The sequence below is a fragment of the Engystomops pustulosus genome, chromosome 5, assembly GCF_040894005.1.
Source record: "Engystomops pustulosus chromosome 5, aEngPut4.maternal, whole genome shotgun sequence".
NCBI lineage: Eukaryota > Metazoa > Chordata > Amphibia > Anura > Leptodactylidae > Engystomops > Engystomops pustulosus.
This window is the reverse complement of record NC_092415.1, coordinates 171,008,574-171,031,642: the sequence shown is the minus strand read 5'-3', so window position 1 is coordinate 171,031,642 and position 23,069 is coordinate 171,008,574. Positions and strand designations below refer to the sequence as shown.

General features: G+C 42.4%; 1 protein-coding gene across 2 annotated transcripts in view; it reads left to right on the top strand.

The window, feature by feature from the left end:
* SNX13 (sorting nexin 13) overlaps positions 1-23,069 on the top strand; it is a 95,894-nt gene that overhangs the window by 49,842 nt on the left and 22,983 nt on the right. For both annotated transcript variants that reach the window (XM_072153800.1, XM_072153801.1), the window contains exons 8-15: positions 1,957-2,045; positions 2,126-2,209; positions 3,191-3,329; positions 6,547-6,635; positions 9,342-9,441; positions 12,867-13,060; positions 13,258-13,362; positions 19,485-19,617. In XM_072153800.1, the coding sequence (XP_072009901.1) occupies positions 1,957-2,045; positions 2,126-2,209; positions 3,191-3,329; positions 6,547-6,635; positions 9,342-9,441; positions 12,867-13,060; positions 13,258-13,362; positions 19,485-19,617 (933 nt within the window). The remainder of the gene's footprint in view (positions 1-1,956; positions 2,046-2,125; positions 2,210-3,190; positions 3,330-6,546; positions 6,636-9,341; positions 9,442-12,866; positions 13,061-13,257; positions 13,363-19,484; positions 19,618-23,069) is intronic.

The window sequence follows — 23,069 nt, the reverse complement described above, 5'->3', positions numbered from 1 at the left end:
TAACTCCTCCTACCACTTATGCTCTGCTAACAGTGATGATGTAACAGGTGTTCTTGCTCTGTTACCATAGTAATGATGTGTAACTGCCATCACCACAACACTGGCCATACTGGATGCACTGCAACCAACCGACTACAGCCAAACGTAGTGATGATCACATGACCCTGCCCAGGCAGGTACAGGACATGTGATGTGGACATGTGACCAGCGGCCATCTTGTTTTCTGCGACGGACCGCGCGGAGGAAATTAACGGACTGATTAAAGGGCCGGTAGCATTTTAATTCTTCATTACAGTCTATGTCACCAGCATTTTCTGCTAAGGGGAGCAAAATTTTAAATAACAACTTATTACACATTGGCTTATATTTTGAGTGCCCACTTGTATATGAATTATGCTGATTCCTGGAATACCCCTTTAAAGAACATTGACAACCAGGATGAAGGATTGTAAACCAAGCATACTGACATACTGACGTTTAGCCTCCCCCTCCCCCCTGCAGGATCAGCTATTCTATTATCTTGTGATGCCCTTCTTTTTACAAAAAAAGGCTTTAAAAATTATGCAAATCAGCCTCAAGGTCTCCAGGATCCATAGGTGTTAATTGAGCCTGGAGCCCCTCAAGCTAATTTGCATCATTTGTAAAGCCTTTTTCACCTTAAAGAAGAGCGGATCCTGCCAGAGGGGGCACTCAACAGTGTGAATATATATAATAACGTGTTAATTTTTCTTACTGGTGTTGATCTATGATGGCAAGTCTTAACCACATGCAGTATTAAAGGAAATCTACCACTTTGAAGGGGGTTATTAACCAAACATACTTTTAGACAGGTGTAAGACAGCTGATGCAGGTTCAGGTCTTGTATAGTCTAGGGACCGAGCAGTTTATGCGATAAAAACTATTTAAAAATTATGCTTATGAGCTTCCGACACTCCTGTGTTCGTTATCCTAATTATGCATGCCCACAACATGCTACATTTAGCACTGCCCACCCTCCTTTCTTAGTTTCTATCTGCAAAGCATGCCCACTATCACTAGTCATCGGACAGCCGATGAGCACTAGGAGGGCAAAATATTAGAAAGAATGAAATCGGACATAGAAAAGGCGGCTACTACTACAAATTCTATCCATCCAATTTTCTGATAAAATTGAGGAAACGGTTAGTTGGTTAGATTAGCTATAATAATAACCCCATTGTTCTACTTCCTCGACTTATGTCTACATTTGCCCTCCTATATATATTGTGAGCCGTCACAGGCAGAGACCTCCCTCCACTTGTACCACATCACTCATCTTAATGTATGTGGACCCCTTATCGCTTGAACAGCACCATGGAATTAACCGATCATGGAAGAGTAGGTTTGTCCTAATTGGTGGGGACTTAAAATATTAGGACAAGCATATGTGTCCTGGTCAACCCCATCAGCTGCAGGAGAGCGGCTGTGACACACCAGTTTGTGGGGGTGCCATGGAGGTTGCCATTGCAGCCGTAGGTCTGTACAAGACATCTGTGTGCCAATTATGGAAGTCCCAATATATATTATTTGTTATACAGTATATTAATGCAACGTGGAGGTCATATTAGTAAATCATAAGAAAATGTGTTTTTTCAGTTTTTTTTTTAAACTTTGTTTTACCAAATAATATACTGTATTTTTTCGGACTATAAGGCGCACAAAAAAATAATTTGATTGTCTCAGAAATCAAAGGTGTGCCTTATAGACCAGTGCGCCTTATATATGAACCATATATCAGACACCTGCTGGTCATTTATCCTTGTAATCAGGTGCGCCTTGTAATCAGGTGCGCCTTGTAATCAGGTGCGCCTTATATATGAACCTAGATGTTTTGGCTAGCAGTTATTGATGGTGCGCCTTATAGTCCAAAAAATACGGTATTGCACCCTCTATAAACCCATTGGTAGAAATTATCATCTTGTCTGCTTGTATTTATAGGGTTCTTGAAGGATTTATGTGAAGTTTTACTGTATTTATTGCTACCTCCTGGAGACTTCCAGAACAAGATCATGCGATACTTTGTGAGGGTGAGGACGTTCGCCGCTTCACTTTACATGTAACTCATCTGATTGATAGATGCTTAATATTTTTCTTTCTTTTCCTTTAGGAAGTCCTTTCACGAGGAATTCTTCTTCCTTTAATAAACCAGCTCAGCGATCCTGATTATATTAATCAATATATCATTTGGATGGTGAGCTCCACAATGAGCATTTTTACTATTGTTTATTTGGGGTTTTTTAGCTTGAGTTTTCAAAGAAAAGGGGACCATAAAGTGTAGGATCAAGTCTTACCAAAATTTTAATGGGAATCTACAATCAAAATCCATAAACCAGGGACACTCACTCGTAGACCCAGTTATTGTGACTGTGGTAATCCTCTTGCTTGATATCCATGGCCTGCTACCTTCTGAAATTAACATTTATAATTATGCTAATGATCCTGAAGGGCAACTGGTTTGGTTTCCAGAGTCCCTCCGTGCTGCAGATTCATTGGCTGTTACATTGTCTCCCCCTCTGCTTCGGCTCAGCTCTTTCCTTTGCCTGATGTAACCTCACTGCAGCAGAGGAAGTTTAAGCATATAGTAGCCCAGGGAAAGTGGTCCTTGTACTCTGTAACAGCTTGTGAATCTGCAACATGGAGGGGCTCTGTGAACCGCCCCAGTATTATTAGCATAATTTAAAAAATAGGAAGTAATTTTAGAAGGAAGGAGGTCATGGATAACAAATATAAGAAAATTGCCACAGTCCACGGTGCCTGGATCTTTGCGTAAGTGTCTCTGGTTTATCCATGCTTAATTTTACTTAAAGATTTCCATTAATAGTTAAAAAGCCCCATTGGTTGCTATTGGGTAGGTTCCCAGCACAGTGTATGAACGCGCCACCTGCCTGCACTGCAATAGATAGGGCAGGGCCTATTTTCCCATCTTTGTGGTGCTGACAGTCATTTCCTGTAGGTATTGGCCTGATGTATGCGGGACGCAGGCAACCGCAGCCGGCCCTTTGTTTATGGCCTACAAAATGCACGCGTTCATGTTTGAGATTAATTTTTTTTTTTTTTTTTTTTTATTCTTCCAAAAAAAAAAAGCCCCCCTAAATTCTCGTAACTGCAACATCACATTTTTGCTAGTAATGTGTCACTGAGACCGAAAGATAATTGTGCTGTTTTTCTTTAGATTCGTGATTCCAATTGCAATTATGAGGCCTTCATGAATGTCATTAAGTTAAGTGACAATATTGGAGAGTTGGAAGCTGTGAGGGACAAAGCTGCTGAAGAATTACAGTATCTCCGGTCATTAGATACCGTGGGGGATGGTAAGTAGCAGACTAGTAGCTGTTATTTGGACAATATTCGGACTCTTGTCATTGCCAGGAAATAAAATATCTAAAATTCACAGACCTCTTATTTCCCAGTACATTGAAACTATCAACATGCATGAATCTGTCCGCACATCCCCAACCCATTCTGCTGCTTATATCCCGATGCTTTATTTTTGGCTGTGATCTTGGAAATTGTCATTTCCTGTTACAGTAAAGCCAAATAGCGGGTATAAATCACATTGCAAAATATACTAAAGATTCAGCATTGGGCCGGCAATAGTCCCCTCTAGATGTATTACTCAGCATATCTATACCTAGAGCCTCAAGATGTAGTAATATTGGCGTATACTATAGGAGGACAATTATTATAATGAAAAGGAATAACTTTGCTGATCTGCCCTAGAACATTAAACTTTAGAGGTACTGGAAGAGATTTATCATATGTCTCTCAGAGCAGAACCGATCAGAGCTCAGCTTTCATTTTCCCACAGCTGTTTATAAAATTAAAGCTGAGCTCTGATTGGCTTCCATGGGCAACTAGAACAGTTTTACCGTGAAACTTGATGAGAAATCTTCCCCAATATCTTTTAAAGCCTAAAAAAGGATTTTTGGGATCCCTGCTTTCTCTGGGGATTTTTTAAATCTGTCACCAGATTTTACCCCATTAAACCGGCCCCATCCTGTAGGGTATGAAATGTCTTTTCTATCATTTCCCTCTTGAGTCTCTTTAACATAAAACTCCTGTTCCTACTGACTCTCTTTGACAAATACCCTAAACAATGACCTATCACTGACACATTGGGGGATATGAATCATACGCCAGCACTAGTGCAGCTTTTATTTCTGACGTGGCGCAGAGGCCCTGATAAATATGCCCCATTAACTCTAAAGCCTATTTCTAGCGTTACCCAGGAGCCACTGAATCTAGTTATCTGCTGCACAAAAAAACAGTGGGGAACGTTTATCATATGCTGGTGCTTTGTGCACAGCACCCTACGCCTGCCCACTCTGCCACCGGCTGTACCCACATTCATACCCTCCGCACCCACTTGTGTAGAAGTGACATAAAGAGAGAAATAATCACAATTGTGGAGGTTTGCGATGCGTTGTGGTTACTTCAGGGCTTGTACGCAACAAAGACATCCTACAAGCCCTGATAAATGTCCGTTTTATAGATTATGTAAACCATTTTTTTTTTTTTTTTTGGTATATATTTGGGTGACTCCTATTTATTCAGTGAATATCTTGTCCCATTAATAAAGTCCATTTTTTGTTTGGTGTGAAAGCTACGCCTAAAACTGTCTGAGCATTACATTTTTATATTTAAAAACATGAATCTGTAGGGACGTGTCCTGATAACTGCAGGTCGCACACCTATGCTACAGGTTTTGGTTACGCTCTTTCATTATTTCTGTTCTAAGTTACATAAGGTCATAAGAGAAAGCCTTCAGCACTGATGTGCCATGGACAGCAATAATAGGGGTATCCAAACGTATTTTCTCTAAGTCTTGGTTGTTAGACTAATTTTTCCTGAGGGCCACATCAACTTATTAGAGTGTGGCTGTGGTGGCTCCATTGTGTGGGACGGGAGCCCAGGTCACGTGTACAGATGACACGTTGGATTTCTGTGCTTGGCGGTTACAGGACCTGGAGATCCATCAAAGATTTGGCCATAGGAGTTGTGGCTCTGCTTGTATGAGACATGAATCACGGTTTTATTTTTTAGCGGAGATGTTGGGGCGCTTTTGGCTTTCTGTAAGACGTGCTCTAAGTAGGTGGTAAACAGATATGTCAAGATTGAGGACGTTATAAAGGCTTTCCAACAAAAGATTGTCTAGAAATGATTATAGAATTACGTCAAGAAGTCATCAAGGCTCCTGAGTCACCGGGCGCAGAAGCTATTTCTGTTTCCTTATGACCAGAATTAAAACCTGTTTGTTTAGTTCTTGATGTGCGGATAATAGGCCAGATCATTCGTAACCTTTCTTCTCTTAGAATTACTTTATTTTCTTTATTTGAACTTTGGAACTTCTTGGCCATCACCCGCTGTGATGAGGACACGTGTGGCAGGCACTTGCTATTATGGTGGCTCTTGTGGTTGTCATATGCTTCGGTGGGCACTATGTAGCTATTTGGCAGCTCACAATATATTAAAGGGGTGTGAGGTCACCACCGCAGGAGGAGCAGGGCATAGCTCACGTTCGGCTGGAGAGGCTGAGGGTTGAGAGCTGCTTACCTATCTTCTCTCCATAGGGAGGCATGGTGCCCGCCCATAAATGTGTGTGGTCTCCATACTGCAGCCAAGTGCCATAGGCTTTTATGGGGACCGGTATGCCGCTGCATATTGTTGGCATGTAACCAGTGCACCATTGTAGTTTAACTGGATCCACTCCTCCGCTCCTCTGAACTCAATGGCTAAAGATCAACACTGATGAGGTAGAGCCAGTGCCAACATGTAGGCATCTCCAGGTCGCTTTGTTTACTTCATTCATGCCAAGGAAGGCATGGTCTGTACTGGGAACTGGATTACAACTGGTCATAATATATTCTGCAGGAATGTTGAATTTAATACTGTATATAAGGCAGCATGGTGGCTCTGTGGTTAGCACTACAGCCTTGCAGCGCTGGGATCCTGGTTTCGAGTCCCATGCAGGTCAACATCTGCAAAGAGTTTGTATGTTCTCTCAGTGTTTGTGTGGGTTTTCTCTGGATCCTCAGGTTTCCTCCCGATCCTCTGGTTTCTCCCACACTCTAAAAAATACTGGTAGGTTGATTACATTGTGAGCCCCATGAGAACAGGGACTGATTGGGCAAGCTCTGTGCAGCGCTGCGTAATCTATTAGTGCTAAATAAATAAAGGAATTTTTTAATTATTCAGTATTGTTTTAACTGTGGACAGGCAGATGTTGAATTTACCCTTCCATAAAATTCCTAAAAACCAAATCCCTAAAAATTATTTTCTAATCCCAATTGGGACCAAGATTCTCTCCAACTTGATAAATGGATATACCGTAATTGTTCTTTTGTGTTGTGATAAATGGAAAAAGGACTAGAAGACTCCAAACCAGATACTGGGAATTTTATTTGTTATACATTTCTTGACCTTGTACATAAAAAGAAACCTTGATTGTACAATGTGCACTTTGTTATTGTGTGAATGACTTGGCTGGACCTTGAAACATCCTTATTCTACTTTTTTTTTTCCTTTTAGACATCAACACTATAAAAAACCAGATAAACAGTTTACTGTTTGTTAAGAAAGTATGTGAAACACGGATACAAAGGTTGCAGTCTGGAAAAGTAAGATTATATATGGAGTTTCGTTACCTTGTTTAAATAAGACTTCATTCTGCTGAATTTTTTTGGCCGCTTTGAGCTGCAGAAGGCACTGCAGATGATCCTCAATTTCATTCTATAAATCCCGACATTTCATTTAAAGGAAATCTGCCATTTGCCTTTATGTATTATGAACCAAACACCATACCATACCTTGAGAATGCTGTAGCTACAATGATGCAGGAACATATCTTGTTTAATCCTTGAACGGAGAGGTTTTGCTGAAAAATTATAAAATTATGATCATAAGGCTCTGGCACTCCTGTGGCCGCTTGGACGCTTTCCTCTTACTTTAATTATGTACTGCTTCAACCTTGTCCTGCCCACAATTAGCTGTGAACACTACTCACTGTGTTGTCCCTGACAGGCAGAAGTAATCAATTGCTGCACCACCCCCCAACTGTGTGTATGAGTCATCCTGCTCTGGTTGATTAATCCTGTCTGGACATTTCAGTAATATGTTTATGTACGGCAGCCAACCTACACCCAGCTTTCCCAATTGTTTTTTCAGCAAAAGCACTCAGTTCTGGGATTAAACAAGATATGTTTCTGCCTCAGTGTAGCTACAGCATTCCCAAGGTATGTTCACAATGCATGAAAACAAATCGTAGATTTCCTTTAAAGACTGTAGGGAACATTTATCAGGACTATGCCACCAAGGTGGAGCTTCCATCATATATAGGTGCACAGAGCGTCCACGTATGATAAGTCCCGCCCCCATGACTCACAGGTGTGTGTTCCCAGGTCCTTATACATAGGTGTTTGGGGAGATAAGAATTGGGCAAATTGGAATTCACACATTTATGTTTGGCCAAGCCAGTCATGTATGTGCATTAGGGTTATTGCCCACGATCGAGTCTGATACATGCAACTTGCTGAAGCGTCTTGCTGAACGCTCATAAACCGCAACTGTAGTAAAATGCTAGTTCAGTTCCGTTCCGGTTTATGAGAGTTCAGTCCAAACGTTTCAGCAAGTTGGACGTGTCAGACTCGCTCATGGGCAATAGGCCTTAGGGTGAAGACACACATGGCGTTTTTGGGCCGTTTTTACTAAGGGCGTTTTCAGATCGTTAAAAACGCATGCGTTAAAAAACGCATCCGTTTTTTGAAAACGCATGCGTTTTTGTCCGTTTTTCCGAAATTGCGCAATGAAAAACGGACAAAAACGCAAGCGTTTTCAAAAAACGCATGCGTTTTTTAACGCATGCGTTTTTAACTATCTGAAAATGCACTTAGTAAAAACGGACCAAAAACGCCATGTGTGTCTTCACCCTTAGGGGAGAATAGAGCACTGTCAGCTGCATGTCCGGGCGACAACTATATCATCGTATATGGTAACAGTGGCCACATACTGGCCGTGTATTGCCATGTCTTCCATTATCACTAGCTATTTTATACTGTGCTATCTTGATTAAAGAGTTTACATAGTTACCACTTACTGTGATAGTTTCTATAGAAACTTCAATAATTTTTCTACATTTTTTAAAATAAATGTTCCTTTAAAGAGTTGGCCTAGACATTACAAGATAAGCTTTCATTTTAAGAAGCCATTAAACATTAAGTTCTTTGTGATTTCCGGAAGCATTGAGAAATCTAACACTCATGACCACTGTAGATGGAGCTATCGGTGTATTAATATGTTCTCTTAGTTGTTGGACACCTACATCTTCTCTGTATGCATTTCTGGGACAGTTTCAAACCCCTTTAGTCCTGGGGCAATTAGATTTTTTTTATATTTATTTTCTTACATTTTTCTTTATCTTGAATTTTTTTTTTTATTCTTTTGTCAACATTGCCATATAAGGACTTATTTTTTTCCCGTGGAAGCTGTGAAATTATTTATATAACGTTTATTTAAAAACATGTTTCAAATCTTTTTTTTTTTTTCCTTTTATTGAGTTAAATGGGTTTCATCTATAATTTTAATATTTTTGGCATTTTCAAACCTGATGGAATTAAGAATAAGATGATATTTAAATAATTGTAAATCTGATGTATCACACAGCCTGCACCTAGAAAATGTGTTGCTCATTCAGTAGCTAAATCATTGCCATATTTTTCTTGTATACATGGTGGATATTTACACTGGACAGTCATGGAGATGGTAGTATTACAGAGTTGAGTCCAGAACCCAATACAGTCGGCATAAGAAGGGGCCCAAGATGGTCCTGTGAGTCTTCTTTACTTGTAACACTGTCAGAGAGTGACAGTTTCAAGTGAAACATCCATATGGAAAGCTTGGCCATTCATTTTTAAAGGGATAATAATGGATTAAATAAGCTTGAAAAGTTTCTTGAAAGAAAGCAGCTTCCCTTTTCTAACCTCAGACATCATCTTTAAAGTTTTTTTATGATTTTAATTCCAGGATCAGATAAAAACCCTCTGCTATGTTACTGCAGCATTGAATAGTGTAGAGTATCAAAATCCTGGAAACCCCTTTTAAGTTTCAGAAAGTGTTTAATAAATCTTGGTGGGGTCATTACTGTCCTTCACCAATGTTGGCCGATTTAATATTTTGTAGCATAGATTTGTTTTTGGCACATAGTCTGTTGGTGTAAGCACCAACCTCTTTAGCCGAAGACCAAAATAGGAAGCGCTGCTCTTCCAAATGTTTAGAATTTTGTGTAAATAACCTGAAAGAATAATACAGTATTGCTATTTTTTCTCCAGGAAATTGATGCTGTGAAGTTGGCTGCAAACTTTGGGAAACTTTGCACAGTCCCGCTGGACAAAATTCTTGTACACAATGTTGCACTACAGTTTTTTATGGGTAAGTTAACAATTGCCCAAATCATTGTACTTATCAGCGGGGACCATGTAATGGACGTACACAACTTTTCATATGTAGTCTGTTTTTCTTTTTGTTTAAATAATTACTTTCCATATAAGATGATCAGTAAAAAAAAACATGTATTAGCCATCCTGCACACCCTATAATAATAATTCTTTTTTTATATAGCGCACACACAGATGACGCAGCTCTGCACAAAGCATGACAAGCTCACAGTCTAAACACCTTGTTTTTTACGTAGGCCGTTCTTTATCTGGCTGTCTTACTCCTCCATGTAATGCTATGGCTCATGCTCAGGATTCCTCAGCCGCGAACCTGAGCCTAGTGTCTGTGAGAAAAATATCAGAACAGGTCCTCAGACAGTCCCATAGTAGTCAAAGGTCCTGCAAAAAAAAAAAAAAAAAAAAGCCAATTGCACAGGCTGTACTAGGTTTTCTGACCATTTTTCTGGACAACAATCACATAATCTTATGGGCTGGCCTAGTTAAATCACAAAAAACACTGATGACACACAGCCTAACTTTGCGGACATGCATCTGTGATAGAATTTTTGAGCTGTGTGAGATAATTTTTGTGTCTGGAGGAATGTTGTGAATATTTTTTCTAAAATTCAAAGTAATTGAAACACAATTCTGCTTAGTTTGTAAAGAAACGGGCTACATGCTCCCTCCCTTAGCCTTCCAGCCTGAACCTTGTGAGGGCTGATCCAGTCTGATCAATGAGCTCACATCTAATTTTCCTGTGTTACACAGCTTTGGGCAGTGATTATTAAACCCATTTACTTTTAGCCAGGTGTTTAAAAATAATGATCATGGTAAACTATAAAGGGTTAAATTCACACACACTCGTACACACTGACAAAAATCATCTGTAAATAGGGGTTACTTTTTAAAGTAGCAAAATCTTCATTTCTTTCAGTGAATGAATATTGCAGATGATGATGGTAAACTTTGCAATATACTTTTTTTAAGGAAAAATATATAGAATCCAAAAGTATCAAAAAATTCAGTGCAATATATAAATTTAAAAAATGGTAAAGGAGAAAAGTGCAAGAACCTGCAGTGTAGCATTGTTCAGTCCTGCCCCTTTCTTGGTAAGCCGCTCCCCCTATATGCTTACTTGCTTAATGCATATATATGCTTACATGCTTAACATGAGGTGGAAAAAAAGTGGCGTAAGACCTTTCACTAGATTCCTAACCCACTTTCATAAGTGAATGAAGGCAGGCTGTAATAAAGAGCAAACCAAATAAAACTGTAATGCACTGCAAGAAGTGATCTAGTCGAACTGCTGTTCTTTCTCACGTTCTCTCCCTTCCCTGGCGCCATTATAATCTGACTATTGCCCGTATCCGATCTTTGCTACAAAGACCTCCTTATTTTTGGAGACGCACAAAGTTGGTCTTTATCTCTAGCACCAATTATCCATGACAGATATCTGCTTGTATTCAGCGTAATACACAATCATTAGAGCAATTCTAAAAAAACGCTGTTAAGTCTAATTAGTTATAACAATCGCCTCAGTCTGTAGCCACTTAACTCCTCCATGTCTCTTATAGAGCTGCTGCCATCAGTAATATACGTATCCATATAGTTATCGTTTCCCCATATGCTATACAATATACAGGCGGTCCCCTACTTAAGAACACCCGACTTAGATGACCCCTAGTTACAAACCGACCTCTGGATGTTGGTAATTTAATGTAATTTTGCCTTAGGCTACAATAAACAGCTGTAAAGGTTATCACAGGTGTCTGCAATAAAGCTTTATTGTTAATTTTGGTTCTTATGACAATCCAACATTTTTTTAAAATCCAATTGTCACAGAGACCAAAATAAATTTGGCTGGGGTTACAATTGTAAAATATACAGTTCCAACTCGCATACAAATTCAACTTAAGAACAAACCTAAAGAACCGATCTTGTACTTAACCCAGGGACTGCCTGTATACAGCCATTAGGTTTTTTTTCCCTGCAACCATCCCACATTTTAGACTATGGAATCTTCTTCTAACTCTCAGATACAATCCTCCCTTTAGATAACCAGCTTAAAATCCGTGTTCAGTGTCTGTATATGAAGGGTCTGCAAATATTAACCTGGACATTCAGCTACCAAAGACCATCAGTTATGAAAGATTTAAAGCAGTCACCGGCTACAATGAGATGACAGTCCAATGACTGCAGCTGGTACCGGAGGCAAGTAGATGATGCCCCTCCACCTATAAGAACTAGGTCATCCTCTCTTGGGCTGTAGATCTGCACCATCACCATTTAGATTTTTATTTTATATCTCATCCCTTATGCTGGATTATATTGGATGTATAAATCTAGCATCTGACCGGTCATTGTTCAATATTTTCTTTCCCCGATGAGCTTGATTTCTGATGAAACATGGCATACTGGGAATATTTTCAGACTTGTTACTTGTAATTTTGAGTTGGGACCCCCAGCACTCTGGTCTTTAACAGGGACTGTGTGAGGCTAGGGAGCGGATCCTGTTGGGGTGGCAGCTCTATGTTGCTGCAGTTTCGAGTTAAGCATTTTGAGGTGTTGGATTTACTGGAACAGGGTACACCAGGGCCAGTCACCGAGGTCCCACATTGATCACTCCAAACTTAATTTTTTTTTCTACCACCTTCTCTGTCCTCCACATTTCTTTGCTGTATTCCTCACTTTTCATGGTGTTTGACCATATCGAACATACTCACTGCTTGCTCGCCACAGTTTCTTCTAATTGCTGATCAGGCAATTCCCCAGTGTCTCGGACCTGTCTGTGTCTGATATTAATTGTCCATCTTAAGGATAAGGCGGAGTTATCTCTGAGAAGGTCACAGGATACTACAACTCCCATGAACCTTCAGTTCTAAATAACAGCTCCTCCCCCTTATGCTCTGCCCCCAGTGATGATGTAACAGACTGTGCTGCTCTGTTACCATAATAATGATGTGTAACTGCCATCACTGCACATCGCCTTACTGAAATGGGTTTCGTCACAACACCGGCTGCAGCCGAACATAGTGATGTTTACATGACGTGCCAAGGAAGGTGCAGGACATATGATCGGTGGCCATCTTCTATCCTGTGTACATATTAACTTATATTTTAATGACCCATTTGAATATGAATTATGCTTATTCCTGGAATACTCCTTTTAAGCAAATGATCCTGAATTCTGACATATGCTGCACAAAAAAACCTTACAAACATTGTTTGAGCAACATTATTTATTATTTTAGGCACTTTTTAGATGCATCACATGTGAAAAAGGGACGTGTTGTAGCCAAAATATGCATAGGGTCATAGGTCACAGTAGGCACAGGTTAAGATTTTTGTTCCCAGTATCGGGAATTTACCGACTAAGCAAATACACATTAGACATTAATGAAAATGTTCTTGTGTCCTTAGATTTTATGCAGCAGACCGGGGGTCAAGCACATCTCTTCTTCTGGCTCACAGTGGAGGGATACCGGGTGACTGCACAGCAGCAGCTGGAGGTGCTCCATAGCCGGCAACGTGACGGAAAACACCAAACCAATCAAACAAAGGGGCTGCTGAGGGCGGCTGCAGTCGGTGTGTTTGACCAATACTTATCAGAAAAGGTAAAGTCCGGTTAATTTGCCAAAAGATGGCACAACCAAATGTTATTAGTTTAAGCTCACACCTGCATTTTCTAGGTTCCTGTTCACCTTTCCTTTATTAAATAGTGGAAAAAATAGAGCATCTGCCCACATGGGAAGTTCTAGGTCAGTTTTCAGTTATTGGACTTTCCCTTTTTTCTTTTTTTTTTGTTTTACAGGCCTCGCCAAGAGTTCACATTGAAGATTATTTGTTAGCAAAGCTTGAAGAAGGTGTGAACAATGAAGACCCAACGCCTGAGATTTTTGATGAGGTCCAAAAAAGGGCAAGTATCTTAAAGGGTTTGGCCAATTTACCTTATGTTTTTATGTTTTTTGTAATGCGCGTGTACAGTAAGTGTGGGGGGCAGGATATCGGATAATCCACCAATATACATTGATTAATAGTTCTGCTTTGCCTCCTTGATATGTAAAGTGAAGCCTTCGTTCTCTTACCGCATCAGCCAGACATTACTGGCCATAAAATGGCTGCAAATGGAGGGACATGTGATCTCTAACTGTCCATGAATAATCGCGCTTGCAAGACCTTAATCTTTATATACATGAATACTAGCCTAAGGAATCTCACTTATTTTTTACCCTTAAAAAGGAAAATCTCTAATTCTATCATATACAATTGTGTTTCTAGGTGCCAGGGAACCAGAGATATTCCCATTTCAAAGTGAGAATTTCTGGTGAGATTTTATATTATAAAAATCACTCCTGACAGTTCTTTAACAGTTAATATCTCCAGTTCCCTGGCACCGAGAAAAACAACTTTATATGAAAGATGTGATTCTCCTCTCTCAGAGAGTGAGATTTTAGGTGCTACGGATACAAAGTTATAGTCAAATGTGCCCCCATCCCCATGCCAGATTATTAACCCCTTAATGACCGCCCTATCGGGTTTCTACGGCGGTCATTAAGGGTACTTCTTCTGATGCGACGCCTTTCTATGGCGCCGCGTCAGAAGAAGATTTCGGGACATCGGGTTAGTATAGTGCCGGTGTCGGGCTGTGATATCACAGCCCAGACCCGGCACTAACACCCGGGATCGGCGTGCAAGTGTGTCCCCCGTGGATCGGACCCCCCCGGTGTGCTTACCGGGGGATCCGATCCCTCCTGCCGCTGCCCCGGGTCCCGACGAGTGACCCGAGGCTGTCGGCTCCTCTTCTCGCCGGGTCCTGCCTTCCTGGATGATCGCTTATTCAAGCCAAGAAGTAGAAAATGTAAAAAAGTTAAAAAAATAAAAAATATTAAATCTTTTTATAATATAATTAAATAAATAAATAAAATAAAAGTCCCATAATCTCCCCAGTAACACATAAAATGCAAATACAGTAAATAAAACACAAAAACATGCATATTTGGTATCACCGCGTCCGTATAAATCTGTACAATAAATCTAAATCAATATTGAACCCGCTCGGTGAACTACGTAAAAAAAAAACTCTGAAAACTTCCCATAATATACAATTTTTCATCAAACACCATCACAAAAAATGTTCTAAAAAGTGATCAAAAAAAGTTACGTTCCCTAATATGATACGACTGAAAAGAACAACTGTTTTCGCAAAAAATAAGCCCTCAACCAGATCTGACAACAGAAAAATACAGAAGTTATGGCCCTGAAAAGTTGTCAATAGTAAAAACAATGCGATTTTCTCCAATATTGGTTTTGCTCAGGAAAATTAAGCAAAAATAAGAAAAACTATATAAATGAGGTATCACCGCAATCGTAGTGAACCAGAGAATAAAGATAAAATATTTATTTTTACATTACGGTGAGCGGGGGAAAAAAAATGCTAACAATCCAAAATAAAAATTGATGATTTTGTTTGTGTCCCCCTTGAAATAGTTAATAAAATCTCATGAATAAGCTTTAGACTCCCAAAATAAATTATCTATACATTGTATCTCATCCCATAAAAAATAAGCCCTCATATGTTTGTATTACCAAAAAAAATAAAAAAGTATACGTCGTACAATGTGACAATACAAATCTGCTGTGAATGGCGCCTCCATTCATTCTATACTCGGCCGTGCGCCCGTACAGCAGTCACCACCACATATGGGGTATCAGTACACTCGGGAGGAATTGGGCATCAAGCGTTGCAGTGCGTTTCATCATTTAATTTATTCAGAAAATTTCAGTTTTGGCCTAAATGAATGTATTTTCCAAAAAAATTCTATAGTTTCTAAATCGCAAGTCCATATTTTTTAACCCATGTGAAACACTTAAAGGGTTAATAGACTTAATAGAAGTTGTTTTACATACGTTGAGGGGTGAAGTTTCTATAGTGGGGTAATTTATGGGGTTTTACTATTATTTAGGCCTCTCAAAGTCACTTGAAAGCTGAGTTGTCCCTCAAAATGTAAGTTTTGGCAATTTTCATGAAAATAAGAAAAATCGCACCTAAAGTTCTGCGCCTCATAACATCCTAGAAAAATGACCGGAAGCATAAAATATCATCCCAACACAAAGCAGATATTCTGTAAATGTTAATTATCAAACTTTTTGGGTAGTTTTACATCTTGTCTGGAAACCAGAACATTTCAAACTTGGAAAATGAAGAATTTTTACAAACTTTTGCCAAATTTTCACTTTTTTTCAGAACTAAATGCAAAACTTATCACTTAAATTTTATAGCTAACATGAAGTACAATGTGTCACGAGAAAACATTCTCAAAATCGCCGGGATATGTTAAAGCGCGCCGAAGTTATAATCAATTATCGTGAGACATGTCAGATTTGAAAAATCGAGTCTGGTCATTGAGCTGAAAACTAGTAAGGGGTTAAGCAGCAGGCTGCAGGGAGAATTTGGAAGCGGTTAACTTTATCTGTTGCTAAATTTTGATAAGGCATCAACTAATATTGGTTATTAATCCTCACCTACCCAGAACAATCTGAGAGCACGCTTGTCATATACCAAGCTATCGTTTTTTCATAAATTGAGCAAAATGATAAGCGCTCGGTCCTCTTTGCCTAATGTGGCTACATATTAACAACCGCAACCCAGAACATGTCCAAAAAGTTGTGTAACACGAAACATATACACACACATTCCCAAATAAAGTTTATATTTCACACCATGCTTCATTAATTACGCCTATGTAATGGCGTTTTTTAATAAAATTTTACACTCTGAATCAAAATTGCATGAAGGTGCCTACGTCTCGAAACTCTTCAATCCAATCCTGAAAATGAAACAAGCATCTGCTTTCAGAAAATATATGGTGTGTTGGGGTTAAGTGCAATTCTTTATTATTATGCTGTAATTTCGGTTTTAATTGTAAAACTGGCTCTGGCCAATGGTGTGACAAAATTTCCAAAAACGGGGAAAGGGTTAAACAATGCTGCCTAAATGACAGCAAGCATAGAGAACTGTGTAAAATGTTTTAACTTTTCCTTACACAAACAATTACATTAATTTGTGTAAACTGGACAACCCCTCTAAATCCTCTCCACTTTGCAGCAAATGTGATGGAAGCTGAAAGCTTCACAAAGATTAAGGGCAGATTTATTCAGAGGAGGAGAAGTGGCTGAAAGCAGAATTGATGGCTACCAATCAGAGCTCAGCTTTCACTTTCCCACAGCTGTTTATAAAATGAAAGCTGAGCTCTGATTGGTTTCTACGGGCACATAGAACAGTTTTACCTCAGACACTTCTGATAAATAGTGTCGGTCAGACTATACAGTCTGCGCCAGATGTATCGTTGTGTCTGGGACTGGATGATAAATATTTCATAGGAGTTTCACTATTACTTAATATTCACTATTAATTAATATGTACCAGACAAGTCAGAAGAGAACCTCTTGAAAATCAGCAGAAAATATGAACTATAGAATGATTCAATTTAATTTTATACACAGGATATACTATACTCCACTGTTACTCAAAAAAATGAAACTGTATAGAGATGATAGGTGCCCTCGCTGTGAATGTATTAAAGCAGACTTTTCACATTTGAGTTGGAGCTGCCCTGATATTAAATCTTTCTGGCAAAGAATACATGCAAAGATTGAGGCTCAACTGGGGTTTCAAATTCCCTTCTCTGCCAAGGTATTAATTCTGAACGAATTACAAAATGTGCGCAGGGGTGGGATATCTAAGAAACAAAAAATTATTATTTGTAGAATGTCTCTTACGGCTAAAGTCTTGTTGGCGAGAAACTGGATGAAGGCGCACACACCGACATTTAAACAATGGGAGGACCTGACACAGAAGATAAAGACGTATGAAAAAATATATTTTGGAAACCGAAATCAGTTAGCACAATGGGAGGAGTTATGGGGAACAATGGAATGAATTTTTTCTCCCTTCCCTTCCCTTTTTTTTTTTTTTTTTTTTTTTTTTTTTTCCCCAGGCAGAGGGCGGGGGGCGGTCTGGGGGGCTGGGTAGGGGGAAACAATAAAGGTGTTAGAGGTAATGAAGGCTACACAGACAGCGGAACAATTTTACATTATGTTCCAGAGGTAATTCTGACTTGCTCTGGTAAAAGTGGGATAAAACCGCATTAGTACTCCCACTTCAAATTATCGAATGTACTCCGGAGTTTATCCCCCCATGTTTAAGAGATCAATTTATTACGAGGGACTACTAAATGACGTCTTACATAAGGATGTTGTCTGGTCGCTCGCGCTGTTTGTACACTACGATTTTCCCCCGGGGAATGGGAAGGGGGGGGCGGGGGTTTTGGGGGGGGGGGGACATAAAAGGTGGATGGGCAATGAAGGCTTTAAGGATAGAGGAGCAACCTCATATTATGGCTCTAGAGGTATTCATAATATTATGAGATATCAGGGGAGTACATTAATCATAAAATCTTAGTATACACTAGTGTGTCTACTTCTCAACTTTAAAAGAAAGCAAACCAAATTTCATTGTTAATTAAACGCTATCCCATATAATGAGGTTGCTCCAAACTGTCTCAACAACTGCTGTGTATAGGTTTATACAGGAAATTTTCAACACAACTGTGATGATTGTTACCCATCATTCTATAATTGGTTTTGGTCTTTATGTGTGTAAGGAAAAAAAAAAGGGAAGGGGGAAAGAGAGGGAGGAGAGAGGAAGAAAAGGGAGAGAAGGAGGGGAAGGAAAGGGGAGGGAAAGGGGAAGGAAGAGGAAGGAGAAAGAGAAAAAAAAAAAAAGAGAATCTATTTGCCCATCTCTAGTCAGGAGCCTTGTATTCTGCAAGAGATGGTAACCATGTTGGAACTTTAACTTGTGTACCTGTTTATTCTGATTTTGTATTTGTACTTCGTTCCCTGCTGTCTGTTTTGGAAAAAAATAAATTTAAATTAATGGTAAAAAAAAAAAAAAAAAAAGAAGGGGAAAAAAAAAAAAAATCAGCAGAAAATACCAAAAAGAGGAAATGATAACCAAGGCTTCAATAAAGATACAATAAATGCTAATTTTAATAACAACAATAAAATGTATATGAAAAACAAATGCATATCAGGAAGGGATACATGAAGCACTCCAGGCAATAGGTCCAAACAAAATGTAAGGAGGTAATACAAAATAGTGAGGGCACGTGGGAGTATAAGGGGCCCAACACTGGAATAAATGAACCACAGTCTACAAAAAAAATAATAAGTAGCAAAGTGGTAATAGTATAGAAGATGTAAATGGCTTACACAAAATACAGGCGGTCCCCTACTTAAGAACACTCGACTTGCGTACGACCCCTAGTTACAAACGGATCTCTGGATATTGGTAATTTATTGTACTTTAGTCCTAGGCTACAATAAACAGCTATAACAGTTATCACAGGTGTCTGTAATGAGGCTTTAGTGCTAATCCTGGTTCTTATGACAATCCAACATTTTTAAAATCCAATTGTCACAGAGACCAAAAAAGTTCTAGCTGGGATTACAATAATAAAATATACAGTTCTGACTTGCATACAAATTCAACTTAAGAACAAACCTACAGACCCTATCTTGTATGTAACCTGGGGACTGCCTGTATATCATAAAAGCAAAAACACGACCAGTGATAAAGAAATGAACACCAATAGGCTGAACATGAGGCAAATCTGACCGGAGGGAGGACATACTATTACCTGGCGTGCACCCCTTCATGTATCCCTTCCTGATGCGCCTTTGTTTTTATATACATTTTATTGTTGCTAATAAACAGTACTTATTGTATCTTTATTGAAGCCTTGTACCTCCTATTAGTTGAGATAATTTAGGAGGAAAATGCTCAAACTCTGTATTTTTGGGCACACACCCCTTTTAACATAAGTCTCCAAAAACTTTGAGGAATGTGATGTATATTACAACCGAATTCCTTTGTGAACAGATTGATAAATACCCGATTGTGTTTTATTCTCTTCAGACTATTTATCATATTTGTCAGCTACTGATTGACGTGATTCTATTTTACTGGTTTCTCAGGTTTATGACATCATGTTGCGAGATGAACACTTCTATCCCTCGTTCCGCCAAAATGCTCTGTACATACGGATGCTCGCCGAGCTGGACATGCTGAAAGAGCCGAGCTTCAAGGGATCTGATGATGGAGATGGAGGTGGCTGCGCTATTTATAGCTGCTCTTGTGTTATGGTCTCTGTGTAGAATAACAAACCTGCCTCAGATTTATCCTTCCATTATTTATAGCCGCATTTATTATTCATAGCTCCATTAATGTTGTTGTATTGATCATCACGCATAATCTTCCAGTAAGTCTCAGGTCCTGAACTAGTAAAAGTCTTGCACTGATAAGTAGCTAAAACTTCAATTTTTAAGTTGTCTCACAAGGCTTCTTGAAAGTCGGGTATTGACTAATATGAGGCTGTTTGTAGCTAGGGGCACACTGTCCCTTTTTTCTGATCCAGGAAAACTTATCTGCATGTTCTGTCCCAGAATGACCCACTTTGTATATTTTGTAGAAGTAATAACAGAGGACACACAACCAGGAGTTTTACGGAAAGATCCTTCAGCATTCATGGGTGGTACATGCAGAGGTGGCAATGACATTTTTTCCAGAAGTGGAATAATACTCCTCCTAAGAAGATTTTTGAGGAGAATTTTTTAGCATGACATTTTTTCAGTACGGTAGCTTGTATAGTGTTAATAGATGGATATTTATGCTAGATCATTCTATGCCTAAATATCTAATTTAGGCAATTCTAGTAATCTTACATCATGCATTAAATAAGGGGTGCTCAATCTTTTTACACCTCCACAGCAAATCAGACCATGACTGACGCAACCCACCTCCCCCCCCTGCAGACCAGGCTATGGCTCATGCCGCTCACCTCCTCCCCTAGACCAGGCTATGGCTGATGCCGCTCACCTCCTCCCCTAGACCAGGCTATGGCTGATGCCGCTCACCTCCTCCCCTAGACCAGGCTATGGCTGATGCCGCTCACCTCCTCCCCTAGACCAGGCTATGGCTGATGCCGCTCACCCCCCCTCCCTCCCAGACCAGGCTATGGCTGATGCCGTACACCTTCTCCCCCAGACCAGGCTATGGCTGATGCCGCTCACCTCCTCCCCTAGACCAGGCTATGGCTGATGCCGCTCACCCCCCCTCCCTCCCAGACCAGGCTATGGCTGATGCCGCTCACCTCCTCCCCCAGACCAGGCTATGGCTGATGCCGCTCACCTCCTCCCCCAGACCAGGCTATGGCTGATGCCGTACACCTCCTCCCCCAGACCAGGCTATGGCTGATGCCGCTCACATCCTCCCCCAGACCAGGCTATGGCTGATGCCGCTCACCTCCTCCCCCAGACCAGGCTATGGCTGATGCCGCTCTCCTCCCCTCCCCTAGACCAGGCTATGGCTGATGCCGCTCACCTCCTCCCCTAGACCAGGCTATGGCTGATGCCGCTCACCTCCTCCCCTAGACCAGGCTATGGCTGATGCCGCTCACCTCCTCCCCTAGACCAGGCTATGGCTGATGCCGCTCACCTCCTCCCCCAGACCAGGCTATGGCTGATGCCGCTCACCTCCTCCCCCAGACCAGACTATGGCTGATGCCGCTCACCTCCTCCCCCAGACCAGGCTATGACTGATGCCGCGCACCTCCTCCCCCAGACCAGGCTATTGCTGATGCCGCTCACCTCCTCCCCCAGACCAGGCTATGGCTGATGCCGCTCACCTCCTCCCCTAGACCAGGCTATGGCTGATGCCGCTCACCTCCTCCCCTAGACCAGGCTATGGCTGATGCCGCTCACCTCCTCCCCCAGACCAGGCTATGGCTGATGCCGCTCTCCTCCTCCCCCAGACCAGGCTATTGCTGATGCCGCTCACCTCCTCCCCCAGACCAGGCTATTGCTGATGCCGCTCACCTCCTCCCCCAGACCAGGCTATGGCTGATGCCGCTCACCTCCTCCCCCAGACCAGGCTATGGCTGATGCCGCTCACCTCCTCCCCCAGACCAGGCTATGGCTGATGCCGCTCACCTCCTCCCCCAGACCAGGCTATGGCTGATGCCGCTCTCCTCCCCCAGACCAGGCTATGGCTGATGCCGCTCTCCTCCCCCAGACCAGGCTATGGCTGATGCCGCTCTCCTCCTCCCCCAGACCAGGCTATGGCTGATGCCGCTCACCTCCTCCCCCAGACCAGGCTATGGCTGATGCCGCTCTCCTCCCCTCCCAGGCTATGGCTGATGCCGCTCACCTCCTCCCCCAGACCAGGCTATGGCTGATACCGCTCACCTCCTCCCCCCCCCCCGCAGACCAGGCTATGGCTGATGCCGCTCTCCTCCTCCCCCAGACCAGGCTATGGCTGATGCCGCTCACCTCCTCCCCTAGACCAGGCTATGGCTGATGCCGCTCTCCTCTCCTCCCCTCCCCTAGACCAGGCTATGGCTGATGCCGCTCTCCTCCTCCCCCAGACCAGGCTATGGCTGATGCCGCTCTCCTCCTCCCCCAGACCAGGCTATGGCTGATGCCGCTCACCTCCTCCCCCAGACCAGGCTATGGCTGATGCCGCTCTCCTCCTCCCCCAGACCAGGCTATGGCTGATGCCGCTCACCTCCTCCCCCAGACCAGGCTATGGCTGATGCCGCTCTCCTCCCCTCCCAGGCTATGGCTGATGCCGCTCACCTCCTCCCCCAGACCAGGCTATGGCTGATGCCGCTCTCCTCCCCTCCCAGGCTATGGCTGATGCCGCTCACCTCCTCCCCTAGACCAGGCTATGGCTGATGCCGCTCACCTCCTCCCCTAGACCAGCCTATGGCTCATGCCGCTCACCTCCTCCCCTAGACCAGGCTATGGCTGATGCCGCTCACCTCCTCCCCCCCCGCAGACCAGGCTATGGCTGATGCCGCTCTCCTCCTCCCCCAGACCAGGCTATGGCTGATGCCGCTCACCTCCTCCCCCAGACCAGGCTATGGCTGATGCCGCTCACCTCCTCCCCCCCCCCCCCGCAGACCAGGCTATGGCTGATGCCGCTCACCTCCTCCCCCAGACCAGGCTATGGCTGATGCCGCTCACCTCCTCCCCTAGACCAGGCTATGGCTGATGCCGCTCACCTCCTCCCCCAGACCAGGCTATGGCTGATGCCGCTCACCTCCTCCCCCAGACCAGGCTATGGCTGATGCCGCTCACCTCCTCCCCCAGACCAGGCTATGGCTGATGCCGCTCACCTCCCCCCCCCCCCGCAGACCAGGCTATGGCTGATGCCGCTCACCTCCTCCCCCCCCCGCAGACCAGGCTATGGCTGATGCCGCTCACCTCCTCCCCCAGACCAGGCTATGGCTGATGCCGCTCACCTCCTCCCCCAGACCAGGCTATGGCTGATGCCGCTCACCTCCTCCCCCCCCCGCAGACCAGGCTATGGCTGATGCCGCTCACCTCCTCCCCCAGACCAGGCTATGGCTGATGCCGCTCACCTCCTCCCCCAGACCAGGCTATGGCTGATGCCGCTCTCCTCCTCCCCCAGACCAGGCTATGGCTGATGCCGCTCACCTCCTCCCCTAGACCAGGCTATGGCTGATGCCGCTCACCTCCTCCCCCAGACCAGGCTATGAC